General features: G+C 37.7%; 1 protein-coding gene across 3 annotated transcripts in view; it reads right to left on the reverse strand.

Annotated features, from left to right (window-relative positions):
• Window positions 1–18,106, reverse strand: part of LOC150099333 (extracellular matrix organizing protein FRAS1-like) — a 1,385,483-nt gene that overhangs the window by 804,118 nt on the left and 563,259 nt on the right. For all 3 annotated transcript variants that reach the window (XM_090403569.1, XM_090403568.1, XM_090403570.1), the window contains one exon: window positions 16,826–16,985. In XM_090403569.1, coding sequence (XP_090259695.1) covers window positions 16,826–16,985 — 160 coding nt within the window. The remainder of the gene's footprint in view (window positions 1–16,825; window positions 16,986–18,106) is intronic.

Genomic DNA, 18,106 nt, shown 5'->3' on the forward strand with positions numbered 1-18,106 from the left:
TTTGAAGGAAAAAGACAGTTGTATGCTAGAGGTTGCATCTGAACATGGAAGGTCATAAGCGATTGAAGAAGTTACTGTTTTCTGAACAAGTTGAAGTAAATGGGCAGAGAAACTAAAATTGAAAAGGTTGAGTGTAAGAGAGAGAAACTTTAGCAGTGATTGTATATTTGTTGATCTTTATTTGCAGAATAAATTTCAGAATAGAGGGGGATAAAAACTGGCATGGATCTACTGAAATTAGTGACATGTATATCAGTTCTAAAGCCGGTACAAGAACTAAAGGGCATCAGCAATTTTTGTATACCAATGCAAGAAGCATTCGAAATAAGAGAGAAGAATTTTTGGCATTAGTCAGTGCAATCTCACCAAAAGTTGTAGGCATTAGTGAAACTTGGCTGTCAGCAGAAGATGGTGTCACTTTATGCTGACAGCCAAGGCCTAAGTTTGATTCTTGCTTTGAAGTGATGGCAGGAGGAATCTTTATATGGACTTTTTCAATCGAAGGTGAGTTAGTCGATCTCATACAGAGGTAGCAGGGTTTTTCTACTGGAAACTCGGGTTTTTCATCCCACATGCAGACAAATCAGCCCTTCAGAACACATGCAATTTACAGACAAAAAATACTAGCTGTGGTGGTGGTGGCTAGTGGATGGCACTGATGTTGTTGATTGGTGGTAGAGGTTTGGAGCAGTGGTGGAGATGGACAGTTGTACAATGGGTGTCCTCCCGCGATGAGTCTTCGGACTCCTTGGAATTGATGACACGGATTTTTTTTTTTTTTTGCCAAAGTTTATTATCCTCTTCAAATATACAAAATATTTACAAATATATAATTGAAGTATTACTATTACATTTTTGTTCACTACAAATATTCAGTATTTAATGTTAAGTGAATATCTTATTTAAATACATAAATAATAATAACTAACAATGTATTTTCCATTTTTCCATACATATTTACAATTATTCATTTCATGTGTTAAGAGAGAGATATTTTTCATATTAATGATATTGGTTGTGGATTAATTTTTTCAGATAAATATACATAATTTTTTTCAGCATTTTGTCATTTACATTTATGTTTTCATCTGTAGTTCAATTAATTCTCAAATTATATTCATAGTTTCTTTTTTGGTATTAGCAGGGAATGCTGAATGGATTCATTTCTCTTTTTCACAATGCTATTTTTAAATTGAAAATAATATTAATAATATTATTTTCTTAGCATATTAATATAATATGCTAAGAGTAATCTCTTTCATTTTGAAAATATTGGTTATGGATTATATTTGTATAAATATATATACAGTACTAGTTTTTTTTTTCCTACATTTTATCTATTACATTTCTATTTCAAAATTAACAACAAACAATAATAATAATATTTTTTTAAATTACATTACATACATTTGATTACATATGATACAACATTATTTACATTTGTTTACATATGATACTTACATTACATACATTTGTTTACATATAATACATACATTGGTTTTCATGTGATACATACTTTATATGCATTTGGTTACATTTTTTCACTAATTTTTTCACTAAAAAAAGTATATGATATATACTTTTTTTTTTTTTTTTTTGTCTTGGATGAGATGTAATTTCTCAACTTTCATCCTTGAAGCTTATTTGTAAGCTTAGCTGAGGATGACACCAGTTGGTTATTATTTATTGGTTTGTTCGCTGTGTTAGGAAGCTACGAAATCTATGATTGAGAAATTCTGGCATGCGCACAAGCACGCACGCATGCACACATGATGACTTGGAATGTATTGATGCGTCGCTAAACTGGAAGCCTGAATGAATATATCGTGTTTCATTAAATTTGTATGGTATTTTGGGTGTGTGTTTCTTGTTCATAGTATGTCCTTAGTGCTCTTTTCGGGCTATTGTAGTTTGTAAGGTTTCTGTATTCAAAAGGTAATTTGTTTATCATATATGGGATGTAGAAGTTTCGTGTGACCTTTCCGTAATGATTATTATATTTATATGTGATATAATTAGTTGTCTGAGGTCTTGTTATATGGTATGTATTTCTAACTGTCCTGTAGTTGGCATCGAAATAATGTTTTAGCAAAGCTGCATAGTGACATAAATGTTTTGCTCTATTTTGTGTTCTGACATTGCAGTGTATATAAAGTCGTTATTGTCTCTTTGTTCCTAAAACATCAGTTTTATCATTTTATACTGTAACGAGATTAATCTATTTAGTTTGTGGTGCTGCACAGAAAGCATACGTTGTTATAGCATATCTTAGTATATTTTGGCATAGTGCTTTGTATATTAGTGTTTTTAGGTGTGTGGGAACAATGTCTTTTAACCTGTAGAGTTTGTCAGTTATAGTTCAGAGTTTGTTGTATAGATGATTTATGTGGCTATTCCAGTTCATGTCTACATCGAATTAAATTCCAAGGTATCATATTGTATCAATCTGAGTGATTGTAGTGGTTTTCTGTGTGTTTTTTATGTTGGAGAGTAGATGTTGGATGGTTATATATTTGTTATCAACTGGTCGAGTCAGTGGATTTCTGAATATCATTAATTTTGTCTTTCCCGAGTTTAGGTGTATGGAGTTTTTGGTGAGCCAGTCTGTGATCAGATTTATGTCATGTTGCATATTTGTTTGGGCTATGCTTGCATTATTGTGGATGGATATTATAGCTGTATTGTTTGCATATTGGAGTATCTTACCTTTGAGGGGTAGGTGATTAATATCGTGCATGTAAATGTTGTATAGAGTTGGGGAGAGTACAGCTCCCTGTGGCACTCCACAGGTTACTGGTAGCTCTCTACTTCGGTTTGACCCAATACGTGTGATATGCTTTCTATTTTGGAGGTAGTTTGCAAACCACCTGTGCAGAGGCCCATCTATTCCAACATGCCTCAGCTTTTCTAACAAGGTTTGATGTGTGAGTGTATCAAATGCTTTAGTTAGATTAATAAAGACTACTAACATAGCAATTTTGTTTTTGTATAAGGCAGTATTAATTACGTCTGTAAAGTCTTCCAAAAGAGATGTTGTTCCCTTATTTTTCTGAAAACCATATTGTGTTTTGGTGATAATATGAAAGGTCTCTGTATATGCCATGAGTTTCTTCAGTACAATCCGCTCCATAATTTGATTGATAACTGATAATGCTGCTATGGGTCTGTAATTGCTGATTAAATTTCTTTTTCCATGTTTGTATATGGGTGTGATTATGGTGGTCTTTAGCATACTTGGTATCTGTCCTGTTTTAAATATTTTATTTATTAATTTTAGTAGGATAGGACCTAAGCAAGTTGCATGTCGCTTGATATCCTTAGGTCTTATACCATCAATTCCTGAGCCTTCGTGTGGTTTGATTTGGAGTATTGCAGAGAGAAGTTCTGCTTCTTTTATGGTTGGGAACCATAATGATAGTTTTGATTGTGGTCCAAGTGGAGGATCATGTTTTGTGATTGGGAGAATATTTCTGTGTAGCTCTTGTATGGAGTCTGCAAAGTACTTGTTAAAGTCATTTGCTAGTCGTTGGATAGGTTTTGCATCTTTTATGAAGCTGTGTTTTATGGTTTCGGAGGCGGTGGTGTTGGGAGCACAATCTAGCATCTTGTTGATCAGATGTCAGGTTTGTTTCATGTTGTTTTGTGAAGAGGTTAATTTGTCTCTGTAGTAGTTTCTTACTTGTGTCGTAAGATGATTCCTTGTTATCTTATATTCGGTTTTTAAGGCTCTGTTATTTGGATATCGCTTTAATTATTTCCATAGAGCATCCTTTCTGTGTATTCTAGGATTAAGTTAAATAATAATAATAAGCTTATCTACAAGGATCCAGTAACATGTTGCAGGTCTATAGAATGCTCCTTATAAGGTCAGGATGAAGATTTGTAGGTTGCAGAAATTGGTTGATAGCCGCATTCCAGTTGCTTCTTTAACTCATCCACCCATCTAATTCTTGGTCTTCCTCTTCTCCTGCTTCCATCAACTTTTAGCAAGCATCATCTTCTTCTCCAGACTGTCATTTGTCTCACATAATATGTTCAAAGTACGACAATTTCTGCTTGATTATCATAGCTTCGAGGGAGCAATTTGGCTTTATTCTGTCTATCACTGATTTATTGGTTTCCTTTTGAGTCCATGGTATTCTTAGTAAGCGTCTCCAAACCCATAATTCAAATGCATCTATTTTCCTTATTTCACTCTTTCTCAGGGTCCGACTTTCACACCCATACAGTACCACAGGGAATACCATTGCTTTCATGATTCTGATTTTTGTTGCAAGTCTAATAACTTTATCTTTAAAGATCTTGCTTAAATTTGTCATTGCTTTCTTTCCAAGTAATAATCTTCTTCAAACTTCTTCAGTACAATACCCATCTTTATCAATTCGGGATCCTAGGAGCACAAAATTGTTAACTGCTTCCATTTTCTCCCCATCTACTTCAAAATCATTAAGTTCACATGTTTCCATAACTTTTTAAGGTTAAGTTTAAGGACATAGTCAGCATTTCTTATTTAACTTGCATAATAAGTTCTTCCAAATCTTCCTTGCATTCTGCTAGCAACATGGTATCATCTGCATACCTCAAATTATTAATATTTCTTCCACCAATTTCAATTCCAACTGAAGACACCTCCACCACTGCCATTCTTAAAATGTATTCGCTGTACAAGTTAAACAGGTACAGAGATAAAATACCTTCTTGTTGCATCCCTTTACCTATTGTGAAATACTCAGTTTCTGCAAGATCTGCTCAGACAGTTGCTTCTTGTTCATAATAAACATTCCTCAGAAGAATAATGAAATGCTCTGGTACTCCCATTGTTCTTTACACATTCCACAGTTTCACATGATCTACAGAGTCAAAAGCCTTACTATAGTCAAGGAAACAAAGGTAGACATTCTTTTGATATTCCTGTGCTCTTTCTATTATCCATCTCACATTGGCGATCTGATCTCTTGGTCCTTTGCCTTTTCGAAATCCTGCCTGCTCATCTGCCATTTCTCTCTTCATGAATGGTTCCAGTCTTTTCTGAATGATCTTAAGTAAGACTTTACTTGAATGAGAAATCAGTGCTATAGTTTTGTCATTTTCACACTCTCTTGCATCGCCTTTCTTTAATAAAGGTATACGAGGATGGTCTGAAAAGCTCTCGGCCTAACAATGAAAAAACGAATTTATAATTTCAAAATTATTTTTATTTTTTAACATAATCTCCCTTAAGACTAACACATTTATTCCAACGATGCTCCAGCACCATTATCCGATCCCTGTAATGGTTCTCAGTAAGATCTGCAAAATACCTCTCTACAGCTACAATCATCTCTTAATTCGAAGAAAAACACTGACAAGCAAGGAAGATGTTTAGTTTTGGGAAGAGATAGAAGTCAGAGGGAGCCAAATCTGGGGAATAGGGTGGATGTTCCAACAATTTATAGTGCAGATCCCTTAATTTTTCCATTGCCAAAACACCTTTGTGAGCAGGTGCATTGTCCTGATGAAAGATGATTTTTTTCTTCTGCAAACTGGGTCTTTTCTCACGAATTTTTTCGTCTAGTCTGATTAAAAGATTGGAATAATATTCCCCTGTTATTGTTTTACCCTTTTCAATATAATTAATAAACAAAATGCCTTTAGCATCCCGAAACACCGATGTCATGACCTTTCCTGCTGATGGAACCGACTTTGTCTTCTTTGGAGATGAACAACTGGTTTCTATCCACTGTTTCGACTGCTGTTTGGATTCTGGTATGTAATGGTGAATCCAAGTCTCATCCATAGTAATAAATTGATGCACAAAATCAGTTTTATTCTTGTTAAAATGCTCCAAGCACTCTTCAGAGATTTTCATGCAAGTGTGTTTTTGATCTGCTGTGAGCAAGCGTGGCATCCATCTTGCGCAAAGCTTTTTCATTTGCAATTCTTCGTGCAAAATATATCCTACACATTCTTTTGAAATGCCTATAGTCTCAGCAATTTCACTCATTTTAACTCACTGGTCATCCAATACCATATAATGAAATCATTCATCACTTGATCAATGATTTAATTATATTGAAATCATTGATCACTTGATTTCTGGTGTTGTTACACTTTTTGGACATCCTTCAGGTGAATCATCATCAAGGTTGGTACGGCACCATTTAAACTTGGCAGCCTTTATCTTAATTATTGAAAACAAAGGAGAAGAGTTCCCACAAACTTTTAGGAACTTCAAATGAATTTCTTTTGGTGTTAAAGCTTCTCTTACAAAGAATTTTATAACCATATGATACTCAATTTTATTCATTTCAAGGGATACAGACAAACATTTGTTTCAGACAGCTGTATAAAACTTTTCAGATCAACCTCGTATAAACTGATTTTTCCCATTCCCTAGGCCATGTAGTTGTGATCCAAATTTACTGACACAGAGCTGTTAAAATTTTAACTGCCTCTTCTCCCAGTGCTTTCAGAAGCTCAATAAGTATTCCATCCCCTCCTGGTGCTTTCTTACTGGATAGATGTTGTTGCAGTGCCCACCTCACTTCACTCTCCCGTGGTACTGTCTCCTGTCTATAATCTGCTCTTCAAATTTCTCAATAATTTTTGAAGCTCTTTACAGAAAGGACTTCTGTATACTCTTTCCATCTTTCTTTGATGTCTGCAGTTTCTGTAAGATATCCTTCGTGTTTACTTTTCAATATTGTCACCTTGGCACTGAACTTTCCTATCAGTTCCCTGATCTTTTTGAAAAGATCTCTTGTTTTTCCTTTCTTGTTTCAGTCTTCCATTTGTTGGCATTCCTGGTTAAAGTATTTTTCCTTGTCTCTTCTGACTTGTCACTGAAACCTATCAGATAATTGTTGAGACTTATTAGATAACTAGTCTCCAATCCAATGCACCAATCTAATATCCAACCCCATCTGCTTTAGTTGACTATCGAGTTATCATGCGGTAATCTATCAAACGCCTTTGCGAAATCTAAGTATATTACTGTGTATCCTTCTCCTCTGTCCAAGGAAGCAGTCACCTTATTGTAATAAGTAAGTAGATTACTAAAACATGACCTCCCTTTAGCAAATCCATGCTGTCCATCAAAGATAATACCATTCTTGTCAACCTAATTCTGGATCCTAGTTCTCACAAGCTTCTCCAATTTCTCTTAATTCTTAATTACAATTCTCCAATAATTCTTAATTACAACACCTGATACACAGATAGGCCTATAGTTTGATGCTTGAGTTCTATCACCTCCTTTATGAAGTGCCACAATCTTGCCCTCCTTCCACTCCTTAGGAACTTGATCCAGTGCAAGACTCATATTAAAAAAATATGTCAAGGCCAGTGTCAACTCCCTGGTACATTCCTTCAGAATATGTGATAATATATCATCAAGTCCCACAGCCTTATTTACATCTAGTTTGCTCAACTCCCTATACACCTCTTGCTCACTTATAGTCAGTCTCTCCTCCCCATCATCAACTGCTCTCGATCTCTCCATGAAGTCACATTCACAAGATTGAAAGACCTTTATGAACTACTCATTAAGTATCTCCACCACACCTGCTGCAAGTTGTCTTTATACCATTTTCTCCAATCAATGTCATCCTTCCATAATCATTCTTTTTTTTTGCTGGCTATATATTGAAAGAACTCTTTAGGATCATTTTTTGCTTCATTAGCTAAATGCTGTTCATATCTCACTTTAGCTACCCTCATCAACCAAGTCAACTGCCTTGCCTGGTCTTTGTAGTCCTCATGGAATTAGTTATTTCCACTTCTCTTATACTGCCTCCATAATGTCCTTTTTCTCTGTATCACATGCTTAATTTCTTTATTCATCCATTTCACACCCACCTTATTTAACCTTCTGACCCTCAGAATATATTCAAACATTGCATCTACTAGATAGTTTTTGAAATTCCCTAGCTGCATTGATCTCTTTAGCAGCTAACTCCTCATTCCATGCTACACCATGCTGTATAGTAAGTTACAGAAGCATCTGATTTCATATACCTCAGTGTAATGGAAGGATTCTTGAAAGAGTTGAACACGATGTTCAACTCTTTCAAAAATACGATGAATTTTGTGAGAAATTATTTAAAGGTGATATTAAAGTGTACATGTGCAGATTTTTCTTTCATACAGTGGTGCATGATTGGAATGGATTGCAATTGCAAGTAGTGTGAATGAATTCAAGGATGAGTATAACAGTTGGTAAGTGTAGTATGTAGTCCTCTCAGTGAGTCTCTGACTCCCTGGAGGTATCTTAATAATAACAGTAATAGGAAGAATTCATGGGGGAAAAAATTATTCAGCAATCATTAATAAAGAAACCTTTATTAATGGCTTTCTATAAATTCTATAAATATCACTTAGATAAACTGAATATCTGGTGCTAAATAAAAATTGAAAGAATGAAGGTGTGCTGGATGATCCAGACATTTTGCAAAACCAAAAAATACCTCATTGCCATATCAGTGCATGTAAGAGAATACACAGTAAAAAATGTCATTTTAACATATAGTCAACTCTAGAAAGTTGCTAAAGACAAAGTGGATGATAACTTCACTCACCACATAAGGGTGATGTCAAAACAAAGGCAGTGAATGATAAGCTAGCAAACAGGCATGTGCATATACATATACACACCAATACATCAAAGCCTAGAGTCTCTTTTATTTATAGACAGCTGAAACACATTTGACATTATCCCTTAGGTGTTGGTTTAAAGACACTGGATTAATGCTAGCATTCTATGTTAGTGAACTGAGACTCCTAACCTCAGGCATTTGTATCCAAAATAATAATAATAATAATAATAATATTATTATTATTATTATTCAGGCCTCCATGGAGTCAAAAGACTCATCATGGGAGGTCCTTCCTAAGAAACACAAAGTCTATCACACCACTCCTTAAACTGATTGACCGTTCTCACTCTCAACACTCCGTCAGGCAATGCATTCCACGGTTCAACCACCCTCCATGCAATGAAGCCAATCCTCACCCTCTTGCTCACAGTTTCCTTTGTAACTTCCAGGGATGGCCTCTTGTCATCACTCCTTCCCGCTGTTCAACCAAGCGAAAGAACACCACAGTGTCAACCCTGTAACCACCTCGCAACAGTTTAAAAGTCTTAATCATATCACCTCTCCTTCTTCTATCCACCAAACTCTGCAGTCCACATTCCCTCAGCCAATCCTCATAATCAAAATTGTACAGTCCTGAAAAACCATCTTTGTCATCCGTCTTTGTACCCTTTCCACAGTTAATTTATCCCCTCCAAATCCTGAGGACCAAATCTGAGAACAATAGTCTAAATGTGGTCTGATCAGAGACTTATACAATGGAATGATAACCCTTTTACTGCTGCAGGTCAGTGTCCTTCTCATAATTGCAGCAATCCGCTGCGTCACCTTCGCAATATGTCTATTAAATTTCAGGTTTCTATCAATCATCAATCCCAGATCTCTTGTCTCCCCTACTTGTTCCAGTATAACTCCTCCCATAGAATATGCAGCATCCCATCGATGTTTCACAAACTCAAGACCTTACATTTTGTCGCATTAAATTGACACCACCATTCATTTGCCAATCTATTTAGCTTATTCAAATGCTCTTGCAGGGCTCCCACATCTGCACTATTACTAATAATTCTTCCCAGCTTTGCATCATCTGCAAATGACTGAATATCCCCTTGCAATGCCATTGATATAAAGGTTAAACAATATAGGTCCCAGTACTGAGTCCTGTGTGATCCCACTTGTAACTCTCCGCCTCCTTGAAACTGCTGCACCATCACAACTCTCTGATACCTATCAGACAGCCACTCCTGAATCCAGTTGACCAATCTGACATCCAGACCCATGTGCTGCAAATTAAATATCAACTTATCATGTGGCACCCTGTCAAATGACTTTGCTAAGTCTAAGAAAATTGCAGTATATGCCTTTCCATCATCTAAGGTTCTTGTAACTTTATTATAAAAGGCTAGCATATTGATAAAACAAGAGCGCCCTTTTACAAATCCATGTTGACTCTCACAGATAACGTTAACCTCATCTGCCCAATGCTTTATATGGTCTCTCACTACTTTCTCCAAGATCTTAATGACTACTGATGATACACAAACTGGCCTATAATTAGACGCTTCCAGTCTGTTACCACCCTTATGCAATGGCACTATCTTACCTTCCTTCCATTCCCTGGGTACCTTTCCCACAGCCAGACTTTCATTGAAAAGCCAGGTCAAGGGCTCTCTCAGTTCCCTAGCACATTCTCTCTAAACTTGTGGTGAAATACCATCCAGTCCCAAAGCTTTACTGACATCCAGAGTACTCAGTATCTGAAACACACTCTCCTCCTGTACCTCTAAACCTCAACCCAGCCCTATCCCTCTAGCATTAAAACTGACTCCTCTAGGATGAAATACTCCAATAAAGTGTTCATTGAACAATTCCACTATGTCTTCTGCATCAGTCACTCTATTCCCATTTTTATCCCACAATATCATTTTTCCACAGTCATTTCTCCTCCTACTGGCCACATAGCTAAAAAATTCCCTAGAATTTTCTTTGGATCTTAGGGCCAATCTCCTCTCATATTCCAGTTTTGTTTTCCTTACCACACTAGTCACTCTTCTGGCCTCTGTCTTATATTCTTCATGCATCTTCTCTTCACCTGTCTCTTTATATCTCTTCCATAGCCTCTTTTTCGCATGCAATTCCTGTTTAATATTGTTTGTCATCCACTTTACTCCAAATTGTGTCCTCTTCTACACTCATGGTATACAACTTTCCATTGCTGATAACAAATATTCTTTCACAATTTCCCACGCACTAATGATATTCCGGCCTTCCAATTCCTCCCTCCATGAAATTTCCCGAAGTTGACGTCTAAGACTATTATAATTGCCTGCTTTATAATTCCGCATAAGTTTCCGTCTCTTTGATACTCCTGCATGTTTATTCATTTTCCAGGTCAAAACCATATGGTCACTCTCTCCAACTGGTGGGAGAGATGTCATCTCAGTTATTATCAACTCTTCTGATGCTATAACCAAATCCAAAACTCTTGAACCTCTTGTTCCCTCTGTTACATGTTGCCTAAGACATTTTTCCCTCAAGAATTCTAGAAATTCCATTCCCCTATTGTTACATGCATCTTCCTCTCTCCAATTTATACTACTGTAGTTAAAATCTCACATAACAATCATTCTTCTTACACTTGCCAAACTTAACTGTCTAAACATCTCCTGGTCCCCATCCTCTGTGCTCCTGGGTCTGTAGCAACACTCCACTAAATATCCTGTCTTGCACACCTCTACCTCACCCCATATGCTCTCAAAATCATTTGTCTCACTGCCTTCCAAAGCCTCCACTATTAAAGGACATAGGTCATCACTTATCATAAGCTGTAACCAAGCAACTTCTATTCCTGTTATTATATCCTCTTCTGTCAACCACGTCTCAGTGATCCCAATAATTTTTGGTGAGGCTGATGCTATTTGCGCCACCAAATCCTCTCCCTTATTCCGGCTACTCCTGGCATTAGTATAAAGCATATAAATACCATTGTTTCCATACCCAGCATTATCCCCTCTAGACTCCACTGGGCTCAGTGTTACCTGATGTCGTTTCCCTTCTCCCAAGTATCCATTCCCACAAGAGGCCACCCCGGCTATCATCCTCCCTGGGACACACTGACTCGTTCAGAACAGAAATCTCTCCAGATGCCTATGTCCTTCCTCATTCAAATGTAAGCGGTCTCTCGCATACAATTCCTCTCTTTCCTCAAATGCACTCCAAGCAGCCACATATACCAATCCTCTCTTGTCACACATTCTAGCTATTATGTCATTCAATATTACTGCTCTTCTGCTCAGCTCGTCATTATCATACCTAGGCAACACACACACACACTATTTTTCCTCTCTCTGTCTTCTTCCATACAGCCTCAAGCAAAAATCTCATATCTCTCGCTGCCCAACTTACATTACCACTCAAGTCATTTGTTCCTACCATCACAATCATCTCATCCACCCTTTCACCTCTCTTAATTGCCATAGCCACCCTTTCTATTGTTCCTCCTGACAAACACTCCTCACGCATCCTATCTTGAACACCACAGATCATTGAGTCGGCATACATTATACTTCTTACCATTCCCTCTCGCCTATTTTTTCCATTCTCTCGTCTTCTTTCATTCCCATAGGTCTCTCTCATTCCCTCTCCTCTACTGCTATTCTCTCTTCTAGCATTCTCATACCTCTCTCTCCTACTACTGTTTCCATTTTCTCCACTTCTAGCACTTCCATATCTCTCTCTCATTCCATCTCTTCTACTATTTCCATCCTCTCGTCTGCTAGCATTCCCTCTCTCCTACTGTTTCCATTCTCTCCTCTTCTAGCGCCCCCATACCTCTCACTCATTCCCTCTCTTCTCCTGTTTCCTTTCTCTCCTCTTCTAACACTCCCAAAATTCTCTCTCTCTCCCCTACTCTGATTCGCCTTGCATTTATCTCTTCCATTCTCCTAATCTTATCTTTCATACTTCTGTTCTCATTCACAAGACATTTCACTCACTCTTAATCTAAATTCACTCTCCCAAACAAAACCATCTCCTAAACTTTCACAGTCATCACACCTTCCACACTATCAACTATTATTTTCTCATTCATATATATATTTTTTAGACTGAGACAGCTGAGACAATAACTATCTAGTGCCTAGAGTCAGTGATTGCTGGAGAGCTGATGTCCTAATTCATTTTATGTGAGATCTAGAGTCTCATTACTTAATTAAAAAATATTGTTATCTTCAGGTGTTAGCCAGTATGCTCCTTGTAGATACTCCAAGGTTCATATCAGGAATTGAAAGAATTTACATGTTTAAATATGGGCCATCCATAGTCTTCAGATTTTTAGGCCATCATCACTGCTGAGATTATTGTAGTTCATTAAAATCATGAGACTTTTCCTCAAGGGCTCACTTTAATGAGTACGGGCATGGCAAACACGAGGTACCTGATGCCGGACCATGCCTTACTTCATGTAATATATATCTGTTATATTATTCTGTAGACTGGTCCCTCCTCTTCTTCTTTGCTTCTTTCTCCTCGCCTTGCTCCTTCCCCCTGATGCTATTAGAGTATTCGAGGGCTAAGAGTGAGTCTTTCCTATCTTGCTAAGTCATTTCGTCTTATGGAGCCACCGAAGGAGGCAAGCTAGCCTCAATAGGTGCCAGTCCTGAGCCCGGATAAATGCGAGGGTTGATGTCAGGAAGGGCATCCAGTCGGAAAACTTCAGTGCCAACTCAAACCATGATTATGAGTCGAAGAGAAAATTATATAAGGGCTAGGGCATACTTCTTAAGCGATGCGCAGCCACATCGCCCTACAGCTGTGAGAAGTGGACGAGGGCTACCGCATCAAGGGCGGGTGTGGTTAAAAAAGCAAGCCCAGCAGGTGGAGAGGATGTTGCGAGTGGGAACAATGAATGTTGGAAGCATGACTGGAAGGGGAAGAGAGGTGGCAGACATGATGAGGAAGAGGAAGTTGAACATTTTATGTGTGCAGGAGACAAGGTGGAAAGGCAAAGGAACTGGGAGATGGATATAAATTGTTCTACTCTGGAGTGAATAACGAGGGAAGAAATGGTGTAGGAATTGTGGTGTGTGGCAGAATGAAGGGTGAAGAACTGGACATGGGTAGAAGGAATGACAGGATCATGCGAATGAAATTCGGTCTTGGAGAAGAGCGGGTGGTCGTATTATGTGTATATGCCCCGCAAGTTGGTTGTACAGCAGAGGAAAAAGATGAGTTCTGGAACGTGTTAGATGAAGAAATGAGGGAATTGGAAGAAAATGAGATGATGATTGTCGGAGGAGACTTGAACAGGCACATAGGAAGACAGAATAGAGACTGTGAAAGGGTGTATGGTGGCCACGGAGTGGGAATGATAAACCAGGAAGGAGAGAGGGTTGTGGACTTTGCAGTAGCGTTTGATCTGGCAATTGTGAACTCGTTTTTCTTCAAGAGGGAAGAACATTTGATAACATTTAGAAGTAGTAACAACAGTTCACAAATTAACTATATTTTTGACTAGAAGAAAACATCTTAAGGTTGTGACAAATTGTAAAGTAATTCCAACAGATCAAGTAGCACAACAACACCGACTGCTGTGCGCAGACTTTAAAATAAGATCGAAGATAAGAACTTCTGGTTGCCATGGGATGAAGACAATTAATTGGTTTCGCTTAAAAGAGGAGAGTGTGAGAGGAATCGTTTTAGAGAGAGAGTGTTAGAGAGGATTTCGGATGGACTGGAAAGTGTACAAGATTGGTGGAAACATAATTCAAAAGTAATCCTGAGCTGTGCAATCGAGGTGCTTGGTGAGACATCTGGAAAGATTAGAGAGCAGAAGGAGAGTTGGTGGTGGAAAAATGATGTACAAGTGGCAGTGATAGCTAAGAGGAAGGCAAAGCAGAAGTGGGATGAGTCAAGAGTGGAAGAGGACAGAGAGGTGTACAAAGAGAGAAAGCAAGAAGCCAAGAGAGTTGTGGCACAGGCGAAGGCCATGGCATATCAAGATCTGTATGATCAATTAGAAACAAAGGAAGGACAGAGGAAAATTTACCAACTAGCGAAATGTAGAAATAAAGCAGCTAAGGACATCTTACATGTGAGGCAGATCAAGGATGCTGAAGGAAGAGTATTATGGAGGGATGTGGACATAAGAAACAGATGGAAAATATATTTTGAGGGACTTCTGAATGAGGAAAATGCAAGGACTCACAGAGGAGATGGGCAGCCTTCTGAGGGGATGGTGCAGAACATCAGTAGAATGGAAGTGACGGAGGCCATGAAGAGGATGAGGAATGGAAAAGTGGTGGGCCCCGACAGAATTCCAGTGGTGGCATGGAAGGCACTGGGGGAAGAGGGAATTGACCTGCTGTGAGACCTGTTGATGAAAGTTTGCCAACAGGAATATATACCTGAGGAATGGAGGGAGAGCACTCTTGTTCCCATCTAGAAGGGTAAAGGGGATGCACAAGACTGTAAAAATTACAGAGGAATAAAGTTGATGTCCCACATAATGAAGATCCTAGAAAGGGTTCTTGATGGTAGATTGAGGGAGGAGGTGGAGATTGCAAAGGATCAATTTGGCTTCATGCCTGGTAGATCAACAACAGATGCTGTCTTTGGGTTACGACAGATGATGGAAAAATATTGAGAGAAACAAAGGGAGCTACATCTGGTATTTATTGATCTGGAGAAAGCATACAATAGAGTGCCAAGGCAAGAAGTCTGGAGGTGTCTGAGGGAGAAGAAGGTGCCGGAGAAATATGTCAAGTTGGTGCGGGAAATGTACAGAAATGTGAAGACAAGTGTTCGGACCTGTTTGGGACAGACAGAAAGTTTTCAAGTAACAGTTGGCTTGCATCAAGGGTCAGCATTAAGTCTGTTTCTGTTTAATATTGTGATGGAGGTGGTAACAGAGGAGGTGAGAGAAGATGCACCTTGGACAATGTTGTATGCAGATGACATCTTGCTGTGTGTAGATTCAAGAGAAGAAGCGGAAACTAAACTGGAAAGATGGAGAAAAGTACTGGAAGAGAGAGGTATGAAACTGAGCAGAAGTAAGATAGAGTATATGTGTTGCGCAGTGGGCGGTGGCCAGGAGACAGATCTGGAGCTGGAAGGAAATGTCATCAGGAAGGTGAGAGACTTTAGATACTTAGGTTCAACAGTGGAAGAAGATGGAGGAGCTGAGAAGGAAGTGGGATGCAGGATACAAGCAGGTTGGAGGAACTGGAGGGAGATGGCTGGAGTGTTATGCGATAAGAGGGTGCCGATCAATCTGAAAGGCAAAATTTATAGGACAGTAGTGAGGCCAGCTATGACATATGCTATAGTAACTGTGGCCCTGAGGAAAAATAACATCAGCAGGATGGAAGTAGCAGAGATGAGAATGCTTAGGTGGATGTGCAGTGTGACCAGAAAGGATCATCTGAGAAATGACTATGTCAGGGGAACAGTGAAAGTTACGAACTTAGGAGCGAAAATACAGGAGGCAAGGTTGAGATGGTTTGGTCATGTGATGAGGAGGGAGGACGAATAAGTGGGAAGAAGGGTCATGCAGATGGATGTGCAAGGAAGGCGGAAGCATGGGCGGCCAAAGAAGAGATGGAGGGAGCTGGTAGAAGAGGACTTGAAGATGAAGAACTTGGATGTGGTGACAGCCCAAGACAGGAAGGTGTGGAGGAGACTCATAACAAACAGTGATCCCACTTAAGTGGGAGAAGCTGTAGAAGAAGAAGATTAAAATCATGAGACTTATTCAAATAAGTGTTTGTACCAAATTTTGGTATAAGGACTGGGTGCCTTTCTAATCAGTTCAGTGGAATATAGCCAGGACATAATCAGAATAGCCTGATTTCTCATGATTATTAAACTGAATATGTTTTTGCTCTTTTTTGTAATAGAATCATGCATTCTATTTTACCTATATAGGATAAGTTACAGAAGCATCTAATTTCATGTACTTCAATGTAATAAAATGTTTAATTTTGTGAGAAATTATTTAAAGCTGATATTAAAGTTGTATATGTGCAGCATTCTATTTTATGAAATGAAAGGTGAAACTGTGCTTCTGAAGATAACCTCCATTCTGTTGTTGATAACCTGCAAAAGAAGATATACAGAACTACTCTTTTTTATTGTTGTTTTGTTATTTTTAAAAATTTTTATTTAGCTTTTTCATTTTTATATGCATTTCCAATTCAACTTTTTTTTTTTTTTAATTTTACAGATTTTCAAGATATATAAAGTATACTATATTATACCTCTAGTTAGATTTCCAAATCCTGGTGTAAGAGAAAATATGATATCCTTATCAGGAACATTTAATTCCAAAGCATGCAAATATTTTTTGGTTAAACGGAAAGAGCCACCATTTATTATATTTGCAGCTTGGTTCACTGCCAAGACAGGACCTTTCTTATCCTGAAATAACAAGATGAAATCTTTTTATGACATTACAGCAATCTACAATGAAAGAGTCAAAGAAAATAAATGGTAAAAGAAGGTTTGAAAAATCTTTTTTTCTTCTAAAATGTTTTCAATTTATAATATCATTATTATTTTATTTTATTTTATTTATTCATTATTGTTTTTTTGGGGAGGGCTAAGTCTCTACACAGAAATATGACTTCACATATTCAATATCTGAATTATGATTTAGAACAAAATATTCTAACTTACTGCTACAGACCAGAATATGTAGCAGCCTAATATATACAGGTAGTGAAAATTAATAGAATGGACAGGAGAATATAATATTTAAATAGAGGGAGGAGGTTAAAAATCATGACTCCTTCAAAAAATACCATATACAGTTAGCTTTCACTGTAGCAAGCTTGAAGTGATCAGAGGAATGGTACCTTGAGGGACAATGCTGCGCTAAAGATTGGGATTTTTCAGTAGTGATTATAGTGAGCAGGTTTGTTATATTAGTACTTGCTATAGTGAGAGTTTGCAGTAATATCAATTTACTGTCTTAAAAATAAATTACCATTTATTTTTAAGACAGGCAACATAAGATGACTCATTTGTTGTTTACTTTATTTCATTTGAAAGAAAGCAAAATTCGTTAAAAACAAAAAACTTCATATTCATAAAATTTGGAGAAAAGAGAAAGTTCTTTTCCGATTTATCTGGATGCGGCCGATTTGTCTGTATGTAGGATTAAAAACCCTGAGTTTCTGGGAAAAAAAACCTGTTACCTCCGTATGAGATCAGCTAACTCACCTTCAGTTGAAAAAGTTTGTTCATTTGTTCTGTACACAAGTAGATATCCATTAATGGAGTGCACCACAAGAAGGTGAGGATTCAACATTAGGTCAGAAGCTCCAGTCAATCTGACATTTCTTAAAAGGACACGAGCAAGCCTCCTCTCAGTTATATAACTTTGACTCTTTAAGCAACCTTACCATAAGGGACATCAGTTCCTAATATCAAGAAACTGAAGTCTTCATTTCCACCTTCAAAGCAATCTAATGATATTTAACAAAATTATGTTCTTGACCAACTGATGCGACAATAAGTACCAAACATAAAGATATTCT

This window comes from Typopeltis vanoorti, chromosome 14, assembly GCF_054136105.1.
Source record: "Typopeltis vanoorti isolate ZY-2024b chromosome 14, IOZ_Tvanoo_1.0, whole genome shotgun sequence".
Taxonomy (NCBI): domain Eukaryota; kingdom Metazoa; phylum Arthropoda; class Arachnida; order Uropygi; family Thelyphonidae; genus Typopeltis; species Typopeltis vanoorti.